Source organism: Camellia sinensis, unplaced genomic scaffold, assembly GCF_055761805.1.
Source record: "Camellia sinensis isolate YWXY unplaced genomic scaffold, ASM5576180v1 Unanchor1, whole genome shotgun sequence".
NCBI lineage: Eukaryota > Viridiplantae > Streptophyta > Magnoliopsida > Ericales > Theaceae > Camellia > Camellia sinensis.
The window spans coordinates 12,424,094-12,439,059 of record NW_028128987.1 but is presented as its reverse complement, the minus strand read 5'-3'; the positions used below and the strand labels follow the sequence as shown (position 1 = coordinate 12,439,059).

Sequence of the window (14,966 nt, the reverse complement as noted above, 5' to 3'; positions counted from 1 at the left end):
AGGCAATGCTAAAGCATTTGAGGACGTACGACTACCCTAAGAGAATTAGAAATTAGTTTTGTAAACGTATTTTGAGATTGCAAGTAATACATCCCTTGTTGTATTTAAGACATGATTTTGTAATTAATATATATCTAAGCATATCTTTTATATTACTTATTCCTTATTTTCTCGTCGACACATGTAGTTCTTGTGATAATACCTTGTTAAGATTTGTCAAAATGGTAACTTTGCTATTCAAGTTAGTTGGATTTCTAAGGGAGGCTATATTGACTCCTCCGACCTTCATAGAATCTTACTTGGTTATAAACTAAATGACTCATTAGTGATGTTTTCTACTCTTGTAACCTTAGATAAATCGTGTATTTATCTGTTAACGTATTTCTTGGTATTCCCGATTTTTGGGGTGTCACATTAGTGCGTCGATGTTAACTTAACTAAAAATAGTTTGGTTTTGGTTGAGTGGTTAGGGTAAATCTGGGTAATGTATGGTTATGATTATGAGGCGAGGTACTCATATCAATTGGGTTTTAGTTGAGTGGTTAGGGTAAATTCAGGTGATGTATGGTTGTGATTATGATGCGAGGTACTCATATTGACCATGGGATTTAGTGACGCTCAACGATGGTTACAGTGGTACTCAGCGATGGCCACGGGGTTTAGTAGCGCTTAGTGATAGCTACGGGTTATGGTGATGCTTGACGATGGTCATAGGATTACATGGTGCTCAGTGATGGCCACTAGATTTAGATGGTACTTAGCGATGACCACTGGTAGATACATGGACTTGAGAGAATTCATTAGGATGTAGTGTTGATAGGGAAAGATGGTTTACTTAAGTATAAACCTATGTTGTGTAGTTTGTGTTGAATGTAGGTGACTATGGGTTGTGTATGTGTTGTATGAGACTTTGATATCAATGTATGTATATTGAGGTCAATGTTGCATATGTGTACGAGATGTGGTTAGCCAACGATATGGTTGAGTATGTGTGAAGAGATGTTTTGAAATGTTGAATTTGAAATGGTGAATGAAAATGATAAGACATGGATGTTGGTAAATGAATAAGGAAATGAACTTTTGAAAAGGGAAAGCTGTTATTACATATGTATATTTTGGATAAAAAACGTCAAATTATATATACACTTTGATGTGGAGCATGCATGATCACAGCTAGCTATATGTTGCTATTGTTTACAAGCTTTGGGGTTTCTACTGTACTATATGTTCATTCCACGTGTTGACATATTTTCATGTACAAGGCTAGAAGACCGTCAAAGACTTGAAATCTTTTATTCTGTTGGCCACGAGGCCTTTTAGTTGTTTAGTAGTATGCCATTTTTGTATAAAGGTAAATCCTTTTATTATTTACATTCAAATGTAACTTTAAGGGCATTATAATGATTTATGTGTATTTGGTATCATTATTTATAAGAGAGAGAATGTATGAAATGTTTAATTCTTTATTGTTTCTTTATGCTTTCACGTGCATACTCTATAAATGGATTTAAATAATGGATTTGATAATGGATTCAGATAATAAAAGTCGAGGTGTTACAATAAAGTAGCTCGCCTTGAAAATTACGGAGGATAGTTACCATTGCTGCTTTGTTATATTTATTTCCCATAACCAAATCAATTGCTTTACCTTAAAACTACTCTCAAAGAATCAATGAACAAATCATAGAATTTTATATATACTAATACATAGTTGTGGGACATATTTTTAGGTAGTCCACATGGCTGAGGTTGTTAGCCGAGGTGCCACGTGGGCGGACCATGGTGCTGAGATATGGTGCGATGATACCGGAATCTGAGATGAATGGACAAGGGACAAGAGTCCTAGAATGAGAGAGGACTTCAATTGGGATAAAGATAAGACTCTTAGAGAGTTTATCCCAATCTAACTAGGAGTCTTGGATTAGCATTGAGCCAGAATCCATTGGAGCTAGGCTTCTACTGGGATTAGGTCAGTGTTGGCTATAAAAGTAAGGCACGCTCATGGGTCTAAGGTACGCTTTTTGTGTTCTAAATAGTGAGTTAAGCACTTTTGCTATTTTTTAGAGATAACTGAGTTGATCGTCGGAGTACCTCCGGGTGGACGAACCACCGTCGGAATCTTATCTTTTTGTGGCAAGTCATTTGGGTGCAATTTATTCTGCCGGTGTTCTCCAGCTGAGTTCCCCGTTTGGTTGTTTGGTTGGAAATCAACACCCACAATCTAGCGCCGTTTGTGGGAACTTAGTTAGAATAGACGGCCATCATTGTGCAAGATCAACATGTCGACAACGACTAGTTTAGCGAAGATGAAGAATGCGTCGACATTAATGGAATGAAGACCTTTCCAGAAGGGATGCAAAGACAGGGGGCATGAGCGTTCCCAAGGAGATGGCTTTCAAGTATAGAAGGATCAGCCTAAGTGAGCAGATCCCGAATTCCGAATTCCAAATCCTAGAAGATAAGATCTCGGCCTAGATGATTAGGTTCGAAAAGACGAGCTCAGCCTAAGTGAGCAGATCCCGAATTCCAGATCCCGGATCCCAGATCCCAGAAGACAAGATCTCAGCCTAGATGATTAGATCCGAGAAGACAAGAGCTCAGCCTAGGTAAGCAGATCCCGGATTCCAGATCTCGAATCCCGGATCCCATATCCTAAAAGACAAGATCTCGGCCTAAATGATTAGGTCTGAGAAGATAAGAGCTCAGCCTAAGTGAGCAGATCCCGGATTCCAGATCCCGAATCTCGGATCCCAGATCCTGGAAGACAAGATCTCGGCCTAGATGATTAGGTCTGAGAAGACAAGAGCTCAGCCTAATTGAACGGATCCTGGATCCCAGATCCTAGAAGACAAGATCTCAGCCTAGATAAGTAGGTCCGAGAAGACAAGAGCTCAGCCTAAGTGAGCAGATCCCAGATTCCAGATCTCGAATCCCGGATCCCAGATCCTAGAAGACAAGATCTCGGCCTAGATGATTAGGTCCGAGAAGACAAAAGCTCAACCTAAGCAAGCAAATCCCGGATTCCAGATCCTAGAAGACAAGATCTATTCCTAGATGATTAGGTCCAAGAAGACAAGAGCTCAGCCTAAGTGAGCAGATCTTGGATTCCAGATCTCAGATCCCAAATCCTAGAAGATAAGATCTCGACCTAGATGAGTAGGTCCTAAAAGACAAGAGCTCAGTCTAAGTGAGCAGATCCCGGATTCTAGATTCCAGATCCCAAATCCCAGAAGACAGGATGTCGGCCTAGATGAGTAGGTCCGAGAAAACAAGATCTCGGCCTGGATGATTAGGTCCAAGAAGACAAGAGCTCAGCCTAAGTGAGTAGATCTCGGATCCTAGATCCCAAAAGATAAGATTTTCGCCTAGATAAATAGTCCGAGAAGACAAGAGCTCAACCTAAATGAGCAGATCCCAAATCCCATAAGACAAAAAAGAAGCACACAAGATCAGACTGAAGTCGGCCAGGTTCTGCCTGTCAGTAGAAGGCCATCTACACAGAAGGACTTTTACTGGACCTCTATTGCGATGTGCACATCCTTCCCAGGTTGAAGACTTTTTACACGAGATCTATACAAGGGGCAGATCCCTTGCCCACAGAGCTATATCATAGGGATTTTGGTGGCCTTACATGCAAAAGAATGTCAAAGCCTATATAAAAAAGCATGAAAATATTATTGGAATCCATGACTGTGCGATAAGACCGAAATGTCTTATGGCGATGTTCCCATGGTGAACGTGACGAGCAACTTAGACTTATTATATGGTAGAGTCAAATTATACTTGCATATGATAGAGTTGAACTAAGTTGACAATGTTTTTGAATAAAACATGACAAATAACTTAAACTTATTATATGGCAGAGTTGAATTATACTTGCATATAATAGAGTTGAACTAAGTTGGCGATGTTTCTGAATGAAACATGACGAATAACTTAGACTTATTATATGGTAGAGTCGAATTATACTTGCATATGATAGAGTTGAACTAAGTTGGCGATGTTTCTAAATGAAACCTGACGAATAACTTAGACTTATTATATGGCAGAGTTGAATTATACTTGCATATGATAGAGTTGAATTAAGTTGGCGATGTTTTTGAATGAAACATGACGAATAAATTAGACTTATTATATGACAGAGTTGAATTATACTTGCATAATAGAGTTGAACTAAGTTGGCGATATTTCTGAATGAAACATGACAAATGACTTAGACTTATTATATGGCAGAGTCGAATTATACTTGCATATAATAGAGTTGAACTAAGTTGGTGATGTTTCTGAATGAAACATGACGAATAACTTAGACTCATTATATGGAAAAGTTGAATTATACTTGCATATAATGGAGTTGAACTAAGTTGAATTAACTCGGACGTGCCATATCGGCAGCGTCAAACTCAGAATGGAACTAAGTTCATTAATAGAGAAACCAAGGTTGAAACACCTCGGGAAGCCTTTGTTTGAATCTAACTTCGGCAAAAGACCATAGATACATGCTTAATGTGAACTTAAGTGGAACTTAGGTTCACATTAGAGGCAGGGAGCTGGAGTGATGAACAAACTTAAGAGTTTGACATTTGTTGAAATTTTCAGAAATGGGATTAACACTTGTTGAACTTTCAGAGAAATTTACAAGTTGAAGTTAGCCGATGCAATGATGAATAAAGTATCCAAGGTACATGTTACCCGAGGTGACCAACCACGTTGTCAAAACTTGGAAAGGGTGAAGTTTTAATAGAAGATAGCGTATGGAGGTAAAAAAGCAATAACACTTGTAAAAATATTTTTATTTTTAAAGTGTTAGCCGAGGTATGAAAATGGTTAGCCGAGGCAAACAATCAAAGTTTATCCGAGGTATTGTATCCCGGAGTTATACAGTTAAGGTACACTTTGAAAAAATACAAAAATATTCTAAGTTTGGAAGCATGAAAAGCATGAAAGAAAACAACAAACATGCATAGAAGACAAGAAGGCATACATTCAACACTTGGAAGAAAATATAAGACTTGCATTCAGAAAAGAAACTTGTTCAGATACAAAAAGGCACTTCGGCCTGGTATAAGAGATTACTTATTCATCTACAAAGACAAAAAGGGCACATCGGCCAAATATAAAGCTAACATTTTTCAAACAAAAGATTACAACTGTCTAAAATGAAGAAGGAAAAATACAAAAATGAGGAAAAACCAAAGTTTATGCATTTTCCACAGTCTGCCCTGCCTTGGCAATTGGCGTTGTGTCAGCCTTGGCAGACAGTTGGGCAAAATTTTCAGCTTGGATGTCGGCGTCGATCTCACGCAGTGTGTCATCTAGGCTCTTGTTGGCAGTCTCGACCTCGGCCTCAGAAGTGGTCTTTTGAACCTCATCATCTTCATCTTGAGTCAAGTCAAGGACTTGCTCATTCAGAGTTAGGACTTGGCCCCAGCAGCAGCTTCAGATTCTTTCTCGGCAACCTTAGTGTCAGCCATTTCCTTGTCTCCGGCCTCTTCGTCGTCTGCTTCTTCTACGTCATCGGCCTCATCCTCAGATTTGATTGGGAGAGGGAGAGAAAAGGACATTGAGCTGACCCATATCATGGAGGGGTGAGTCCTCGAGGACAGACATTTTTTTAAGGGCTGTCATCCAGTTAAGATAGTAGCCTTCGTTGTAGGCCATGTTGACTTAATTTTTCGACTTTAACAATGGCCTCGGCTTTGGCAGCAGTAACTTGGTCCACTTGCTTCATGTGTTTCTCTTTCGAGATATTGAGTTGCTGGAGGCATAAGCATGTTGGATTGACTATAAGTAGATGGAGTGGATTGCACAATTATGACATCAGGGATGTCAACAAGAGGGTCTTCTACGACAAGAGTTTGGCGAGACATGTCGTCATTGGTTACGGCGATGGTTACTCACAGATAAGGTGATTGAAAAATTATTAAGGTCTAAGGCTGGGAGATTAGGACCTCGGTGTTTCCTGTTCTTGGTTCTAGCTGCAAGATTGTCGCTATGTCGGTGTTTTCACTGCCATTGAGATGGTGGGTTGATGTGTGGAGCAGCTAATGAATTGCTTGGCTGTTAGTCTGGTTCAATTGGTAGAGTTTGAACCTTGGGCACAAAAGGAGTCTTCATAGTAATGAATGCTTCAAGAACAGCGATGATGGTTTGCAGAGGCCAAGAGAAAGAGAGTCTTGGGACAAAGATAAAAACGAAATAGGAAGATGAAATGGTTTTGCTGGAATTAGAAAAATATGGCAAAAAGTTATGATTTTGAGTCCTGACGTGCCCGTGCTGACGTCAGATGGCGATGGGCAGAACTGATGAGACATGATGGGGACGTGATTGGTACGCTCCAATCTCATAATGATTTTGATTGAGATGTGCGATCTTAGTTGAGATATTGATCTCGGTTGATATGACAATCTCGGTTGAGATGACGATCTCGACTGGGATGACGATCTCGGTTGAGTTGGTGATCTTGGTTGACATGATGACCTCAGTTGAGATATTGATCTCGGTAGAGATTATGATCTTGGTTGAGATGACGATCTCGGTTGATATGGTGATCGTGGTTAACATGATGATTTCAGTTGAGATGTTGATTTTGGTTGAGATGTTAGACTTGAAGGGGGGCAGAACTTGTTTATTCTTGGTTTCTGATGAGTTGATACTAGGATCTTGATGTTCTTGAACTAACAAGTCATGATCTCTGCTAGTAGTGCGATCTCTGTCGAGATGTTGGACCTAGATGAAATGGAACATGATGGTTCATGGTTCTTGGTTTTTGATTCTTGATTCTTGACGAATGGACATTTGAGTCCTTGTTTCTTGGTGCTAACGAGTCACGATCTCGGTCGGGGAAGTACATGTATAGGTTCTATCACCTTAGTTTGCTGAGGTAATAGAACTTATGGGGCTGTTGTGGAGACATATTTTTAGGTAGTACACGTGGCCGAGGTTGTTAGCCGAGGTACTACGTGGGCGAACCATGGTGTTGAGATATGGTGCGATAATACCGGAATCCGAGATGAATGAATAAGGGACAAGAGTCCTAGAATGGGAGAGGACTTCAATTTGGATAAAGATAAGACTCTTAGGGAGTTTATCCCAATCTAATTGGGAGTCCTGGATTAGCATTGAGCCAGAGTTTATTGAAGCTAGGCTTCTACTGAGATTAGATTAGTGTTGGCTATAAAAGTAAGGCACCCTCATGGGTCTAAGGTACGCTTTTTGTATTCTGAATAGTGAGTTAAGCAATTTAGCTATCTTTGAGAGATAACTGACTTGATCGTCAGAGTGTTCCCGAGTGAACGAATCACCGCCGGAATCTTATTTTTTTGTGACAGGTCGTTCGGGCGCAATATATTATGTCGGTGTTCTCCAGCTAAGTGCTCCGTTTGGTTATGTGGTCGGGAATCAACACTCACAATAATATATATATTTTTTCCTTGAAAAATTTCCAATTGGATCGGTAGAGTGGTGTAATTTGGAGTTTTTAATAAATCTATTTAAGAATTTTTGAATTTTTTTTTTAATTGGTGTAATTTAAGAGTTTTAATTTGTTTATAATTTTAGTGTACTTTAAAGAGTAATTTGAAAAAAAATAATAAAATTTATTGAAAATAAATTATAATCTTAAACAAAAAAAAATTTCAAAACAGTAAACATGGAGCGAGTTAGATACTTGGGCCTTTACGATGATCCAGCTCAAAACGGGCCCGGTTCGATCCTATAAGAGGAAACACGTGCAGCTCATCGAACCATTTCTGCTCGGTAGATAAAGTAGATCGAGAGACACACACACTCTCTTTCCGTACCTGGAAACCCTAGCCCCCAAAATCCCTAGAACCAAACACAATAGCCATGGCCAAGAAGCGAAAGCTCCGACCTTCCGAGCCCGAATCATCCAACATAACCCCCGAACCCCAAACCCAACCTCCGATCGAAGCTGAAGCAGATCAAGAGCAGATCGAACAACACCACCACCAACAGCAACTACAACAACAGATCATTGAAGAAGAAGAAGAAGAACAACGACAAGAACAACTTCAAAACATGGACGAGGACGATAACGAAGAAGAACAAGAGGGTGTCGAAGAAGAAGACGACGAAGAAGGAGTTGAAGAATCGTTGAAGAAGAACTCAAACGATGTCGCTTTGAAGGAACAAGTTCCTGCTGACGCCAACGGCGGCGAGAACGGTGACGAAGAGGAAGAGGAAGAGGAGTTGGAGGATGAGCCTGTTGAGAAGATTCTAGAACCGTTCGGGAAGGAACAGCTTGTTGTTCTTGTGAAAGAGGCGGTTTCCAAGTACCCTGAATTGATGGAGATTGTTCACAAGCTTGCCGATGCGGACCCAGCTCATCGCAAGATCTTCGTGCACGGACTTGGTTGGGATACTAACGCCGAAACCCTAACTAGTGTCTTCGGGAAGTACGGCGAGATCGAGGATTGCAAGGCTGTGTCTGATAAGGTCTCTGGAAAGTCTAAGGGATATGGGTTTATTCTGTTCAAGCATCGGAGTGGCGCTCGGAAGGCGCTCCAGCAGCCCCAGAAGAAGATTGGGAATCGGATGACTTCGTGCCAGCTGGCGTCTGCTGGGCCTGTCCCGGCACCTCCTCCTACCGCACCGCCGGTGTCTGAGTACACTCAGAGGAAGATTTTCGTGAGCAATGTGTCGTCAGAGATCGATCCCCAAAAGCTGCTCGAGTACTTTTCCAAGTTTGGGGAGATTGAGGACGGGCCTCTGGGATTAGATAAGCAAACTGGGAAACCTAAAGGGTTCTGTCTTTTTGTGTACAAGTCGATTGAGAGTGCAAGGAAGGCCTTGGAAGAGCCGCACAAGAACTATGAAGGGCATACATTGCATTGTCAGAAGGCAGTTGATGGTCCAAAACCAACTAAGCCCTATTATCAACAACATCAGCAGCATCACCATCAGCATCATCATCAGCAGTACCATCCTCACTCTTCCAGGAAGGAAAAGACCAAATATTCGTCTGGTGGGGGTTCTGGACCGGGACACTTGATGGCTCCGTCGGGACCTTCAGTGGGTTATAACCCTGCTGTTGCAGCGCCTGCGTTGACCCCGGCTCTTGGGCAGGCGTTAACTGCTCTGCTTGCTACTCAGGGAGCTGGATTGGGGATCACTAACTTGCTTGGGGGACTGGGTGCACCAGTGAACCAGGGAGTGCCACCAATGATGAACAATCCGGGGTATGGGAATCAGCCTGGTGGCAGCTATGGAAATCAACCTGGGATGCAGGGTGGGTATCAGAACCCACAAATGGGGCAAGGTGCCAGTAGGCCGCAGCCGGGTGGTGCCCCTTACATGGGTCATGGTCACTAGGTAAGTGAAAGGTACATGATTTACTTGCTTGATATATATCTTTTCCTTGCGTTTTTTTTGTTGCTACTGATACACAAATTTAGTATTTTGTGAATTTATTAAGTAGTACAGAAAAATATTGTGCAATAGCATTTAAGTTGTGTCAAATTGAAGGAAAAGGTGAGCCTAAGTAATGAAGAGAATTGTGTTGCCTACTTATTTTAACTGAAATTAATTTACTTACTAGAAGAACTTCCAATAAGGAAAATGCTATTGAAGGTTTTGAAGCTTATGACCACAAAATAATATCACATAAGGAGGAGTAGTTGGGTTTCAGGGATAGTTTGTTTTCAGGGATTGTTAATCTATCTACGGATCTATTTTTTTGAATTTTGTTGGCTATGTTGATACTATATGATGTGTAAGGTTATTTCGGTTTATTATAGTTAATGGTATACTTGTAGATGTATGAGGACCGCATGCCTTTTTAATGTTTTTTTAATCAAATTTAAGTTTTAATTATAAGAAAAAAGTGTTTTAGTTGTATTGCAAAACTCATTTGTGTGTGCTTTGGTCTTTTGGTTTACTTACTATAATCATTATTATTTTTGGTTTGTTAGAGAAAGAAATGAACTAAGAAGCATGGACATTTTTAAGAAGACTTGTTTGTCATACACTTGTCGGATATTGACACTGGTCGAACACTTTCTGACACTCAATGGACACTTCTAACTTGTGTTAGACACACATCAAAAAATGTCCTTTTAATGATTTTAAGATTTTTTTGGACATGCTTTGGACACTTGGAGAAAGACACGTGTTCATTGCTTAAATACATGTGAAAAACCAGGTAGATTTATACATATCCTCATTGTAGTTGTTTTTGATTGTCTAGTTGGATGGTAGGTCTGTCTTTTCATTGTGTCTATTACTTTGGTGTAATGTGTAGGGCAGCAATGATCTGACATCCCATATTCTCATTGATGAGGTAGGTGTATTGCCTTGATAACTGTTAGGAGTAAGCTGGCTTGTTTTCAATTATATTTGCATTCTGAGCTCCTCTGTTTTGATTTTGCCACACATGTGATGGAAATATTGCTGTGTAAATTGCTTGTCAGTTTTAACTATTTATATGAAGTTTTGTTTTGAAAGTGTTCCTGTACTACTGTCAAATTCTTTTTGTTTTCAAGCTCATGTTAGAAGTTAGCTCTCAAATCTTTTGTGGCTCTTTTCCTAAATTTCCTACTCATCATATTACTATTCCATTTTTTTTTACAAATATCCTTATGATTATATCATCGCTAGGTAAATGACAATTATTGTTTTTTTAACTTAATGAAGGTATGGGATTTCAGCTTCAGTTTGTTACATTGGTTTTTTCTTCTTGAAATATTTTCTTCTTAAAATAGGTTTTTTTATGTTTTACGTATTCATTGTGCAGATTCCTTCATAGATGCATCAAACTTTTAGTTTTGGACTCTGGTGATTCTTCTGAAGTTCCAGGAACTCATGCAAACGACGTCTTTATATTTGTAGCAATATGTTACTATTTGCCTAAAGACCAGAATCTTAAACTTGTATTTTCCTTTCTATTCAAGTACTTTTCTTCCTTCGAATGTTTTCAAAACAATGTAGTATTTTGGCTCCAATGTTTTGTTTCTGAAAAAGTGTTGGGGAGCAGGTAGGTTTTTCCTATAGAGACCACCATGTCTCTCCGGATTTTTAAGTGGTTTATCAGCAATGTTTTTCTTTATTGACTAATGCCTTAATGGCGTCTTTGTGCTTCACTTAGCTGCTTGCTTAATGGCATTTTTATGGTTGTTTGAAATTTTCCCTTTTATTGCCTAAATATGATTTTTTGTGATTCGATGTCACTTTATCCCTGCTCGTGTGGATTGCGTGGCATAATATTATTTTTGGAGTCTTACTACCCCCTCCCATTTGTTTATACACAACTATTTGGAAAGACAAACATTTTGCATTATGTTTTTACCTTACCATGTAAATCTATTGAATTACCTATATAAGAAAAGAAAAAACTATTTTGCAAGTGTTGTGTCCATTTGCATTTAGAATTGAAGCTGATACCTATCCATTCATTGTCTCTGCCCTTTGATGTACTGTATTACAGAATCAACCTTGGCAAGATGGCTAATCCATTCACTCATTCTATGAATTTATCTTATGAACATTGTTATTGCAGGTGATTTCTTGTAGCACAAACAACCTGTAGCAAGGAAATGACATTTCCAAGAACTTTCTCCCTTTACCTTTTCTTTTTTTCATTATCTTTTATCTGTTTTTTTTTTTTTTTGGCTATACAACTTAGTAAAATATTATCTAAGTAATTTTTTTGGGATGGGGGGAGGGGTGTTAAAGAATTATTCTGAGAATAAAACAAATTTTGTCAGACCTTTATATTTACTCCATTTTACAAAGCATATTTTTAGTAGCAAGAACTCTTTAGTATTGGGGAGGAATTGCTGGGTGATTTATATCTGGTTGAATGCTTATTGTAGGTGCAAGTTTCAGAAGTCTGTAACTTTTGAAAAATAAAAAAATAAAGATGGGTATATTGCACTTTACTCCCTGCAGTTGGTCCAAAAAACACTAAAACCCTGTTTTCCTTCTAAATTGACTCTGTGGGCACAAAGCAACAAAAAATGATTTGTTTTTTCATTTTAAATTGAATTATTAATTTTTAAAATGACATTTAAACCTCTTAAAAAATCCCCTCCTCCCTTTACCTTCTTTCTTCCTTTCACGTTGCTCTCTGCAACTCTCCCCTCCTTCCTCACTATCTCATTTTGCCTTATTGTATAGATTTGGGTTTTGGTTTGATTTGGTTACTTTGCTCTGTGAGAGCATTATTAATTTTTAAAATGACATTTAAACCTCTTAAAAAAGCCCCTCCTCCCTTTGCCTTCTTTCTTCCTTTCACCTTACTCTCTGCAACTCTCCCCTCCTTCCTCACTATCTCATTTTGCCTTATTGTATAGATTTGGGTTTTGGTTTGATTTGGTTACTTTGCTCTGTGAGAGCATTAGTGGGTTGGGGGAGGAGGAGGTCTGACGAGGTTGGGGGTGGAGGTGGAGGTGGTATTGACAGGGGCGTGGGTGGAGGGAGGGAGGGGCAACAACAGGGGTTAGGTGGTGGTGATGGGATTGGTGCAGATGGGTGTTGGTGGTGGTTTTGGGTGCTGACGAGTGCTGGTGGTGGATTGAGGGAAGAAAGATAGAAGAGGGGAGAGGGAAATAAAAGGGTTATTTTAGTCCTTTTAATTTTTTTGGTCACAGCCATCATAGTGTCATAAATCGTACTTCAGGATGCATTGTGTTTTTGGGCCTAACCCTAGGATAAGGTTTAATTTTCCCCAAAAAGATACAAAATTACCCAATCAGTTTGCTAATGTAATGATTGGATGCATTTTTTCTTTTCCTGAAGCCTGAGATAAAGGTTTTCAACTCCTGTTTCTTTGCCCTGAGGTCAGAATTAGGATTTGGTCAAATATGGTTGTTTCCTTCGGATGTCGAGAGTTTCTTTTCTTCCCCCTTCCCCCTTTCCCTCCCCTCCCTGGCAGTAGTATCTGTTCGCAACAATTTCTCTTGAATCTTCCCTTGCTGTGTGAGGATTGGTCTTTCTTAAAGCAAAGGAATCTGGGCAAAGAACATGATGATCTGATCAGCCTGTAGCCTCAGGATGTGCTTCCATGGATGTCCCATGCAACTCCCTGGCTTACAAGGTAAGCATTTGCTTGTAACGGTTGATTGCTTTGATCAAATCCAAAGAGTATCTTGTACTGAAGTTCCTCTATAGTAATGCTTTCTGAAGAATTTAGTTGGATATCGTCCTATAGAATGTTTAGAACGATGATTAGTTAATTTCAGTTCCTATTGCGTTAGATGGCAAGTGTAAATTTGGGGTACTTGTTTAACAGAAAACCGTTCCATGCCTTTTCTTTTGCTGATATCAGTTTTTAGAACCTTCACTCCATTTCACTGGTTTCCTTGCCAACCTGAAATTTTTCTACCCAGTTTTTCCCCCTTTGAGAAGGTGATGCGGATTTGTAGAAATGGGTGCTTCTTTAGCTGATTTTTTAAAATTAAAAAAAAAAAAAAAAAAACTCTGCAATGACTCCTGATTTTATATGGATTGGTCATGTTAGATATTTGTTCTATGTGGTTGATATTTTGTATTCTGGTTAACAATAAATGCTTGGTATGAAATGATTTACAAAGTAGCAGATATTTAATGGACATAATGAAATTGGCTAATTAGTAGGTTTGGCGGGTGGGGCTTTATCATTTGTGGGACGTGTCCGAAGTTTTCTGTGGGCACGACTGTTGTCATGTTGAACATTTTGAGTTCTTCGTATCTCAACTAAATTACCAATTTTATTTACCAACAATCCACATAGGCGGACTCGTGTGTCTACTTGGTAAAATATTTGGTAATTAGGTAGGGATATCTATATTTTTCCAAACATCTTAGTACCTCTCTATCTGAGACTGGATAGATGAAATTTTTGTTATATTATTAGTTGAACTGGATGTCTTTTTCCTCCTCTATTTGGGATATCCATTTTTGTATTCTTGTTGCTATGTTGCCCCATTAGGTGGTGCTGGACCCAGACTCGGACCCTGGGCTGGAGCTGGATGTGATGATATCTGCATTGCAGGGATGAATGGGCGTGGTGGTGTGAGGATCTTTTCCTTTGTTCTCTATTTGTTATCTCCATGGGTTCTTCTTTGTTGCTATGTTTTTTATTTTTATGTTTCATGGTCAACGAAAAACAAAAATTATGTTATGGAACTAGAAACAGTAGTTCCATAGTATGGTTGTGGGCTTACTTTAAAAATAAAATACCACAAATGGTATATAAATCTTAGGTAGAATCAATCCTGCCCTTATGGTATTTTACTGTAGGTATTTTGTTTTTGCACAATGTATCATGGGAATAGATGAAGATTTTTTTTGATTAGATTGGATGCTAATGATATTATATTGATGGTATTATGAAGGTAAGTTATATCATGGTAATAGATGAAGATAGAGAGGGAAAGGGCGAAGGTGGGTTTTTGTGAATCTTGTCTAATTTATTTTCATTAGTAAGGACATGTGAGACGTTAGTTTTGAAGGTGGGCATGTATATAGAGATGAGAGGTCTAGACAATAATGGACATGATAGGCTGGGTGGTGAGCCGTTACCATATGAGAAGACTAGTGATTTTTGAGAATCGAAAACACAATTTATATCTAAGTTTAAAGATATGGGTGAGGGGAGCTACTAAGCGTGCAGGGTGATATTTTGCTACACCCTTGGCTTTCGATTGGCCTAATTACTATAGGAAAGAAATAATATGTATGGCCTAATTACTATCTTTTATATGGCTTTACTTATTTCCATAGTTTTATCTCGCGTACGATCATTATAGTTTTTAAGAATTTTTATTTTGTGCATATTAAATGCCGGTGACAAATCATGTGAGGCTAAATTGTCTTTTATTCACAAGATTAATTGAAATGAAGTGGAGATAAGATTAATTGAAGACGGACATATATATATATATATATATATTGAAAAACTAATTGAAGTTAAATTTACATTTGTCTAACGAAACCCAGTAGTAGGAAGGAGCCACAAAACCTTGCCT

The 14,966-nt window shown here is 39.0% G+C and overlaps 1 protein-coding gene across 6 annotated transcripts; it reads left to right on the top strand.

Annotated features, from left to right (window-relative positions):
* Positions 1–7,699: 7,699 nt before the first annotated feature.
* On the top strand, positions 7,700–14,293 carry LOC114291863 (UBP1-associated protein 2B). 6 transcript variants are annotated; one of them, XR_014357653.1, is made up of 4 exons: positions 7,728–9,333; positions 10,262–10,300; positions 11,516–13,054; positions 13,928–14,293. XR_014357653.1 is itself a non-coding variant. In XM_082911063.1 (2 exons), the coding sequence occupies exon 1, from the start codon at positions 7,849–7,851 to the stop codon at positions 9,331–9,333; it is 1,485 nt and encodes a 494-aa protein (XP_082767189.1). In that variant the 5' UTR covers positions 7,700–7,848; the 3' UTR covers positions 9,334–9,344; positions 10,754–11,140. The 6 variants fall into 6 exon arrangements, 4 of the variants coding, with proteins under 4 accessions (XP_082767189.1, XP_082767188.1, XP_082767190.1 ...); XR_014357652.1 differs by lacking the exon at positions 10,262–10,300; XM_082911063.1 differs by lacking the exons at positions 10,262–10,300; positions 11,516–13,054; positions 13,928–14,293 and adding an exon at positions 10,754–11,140 and having other exon boundaries at positions 7,700–9,344.
* The last annotated feature ends 673 nt before the right edge of the window (positions 14,294–14,966 follow it).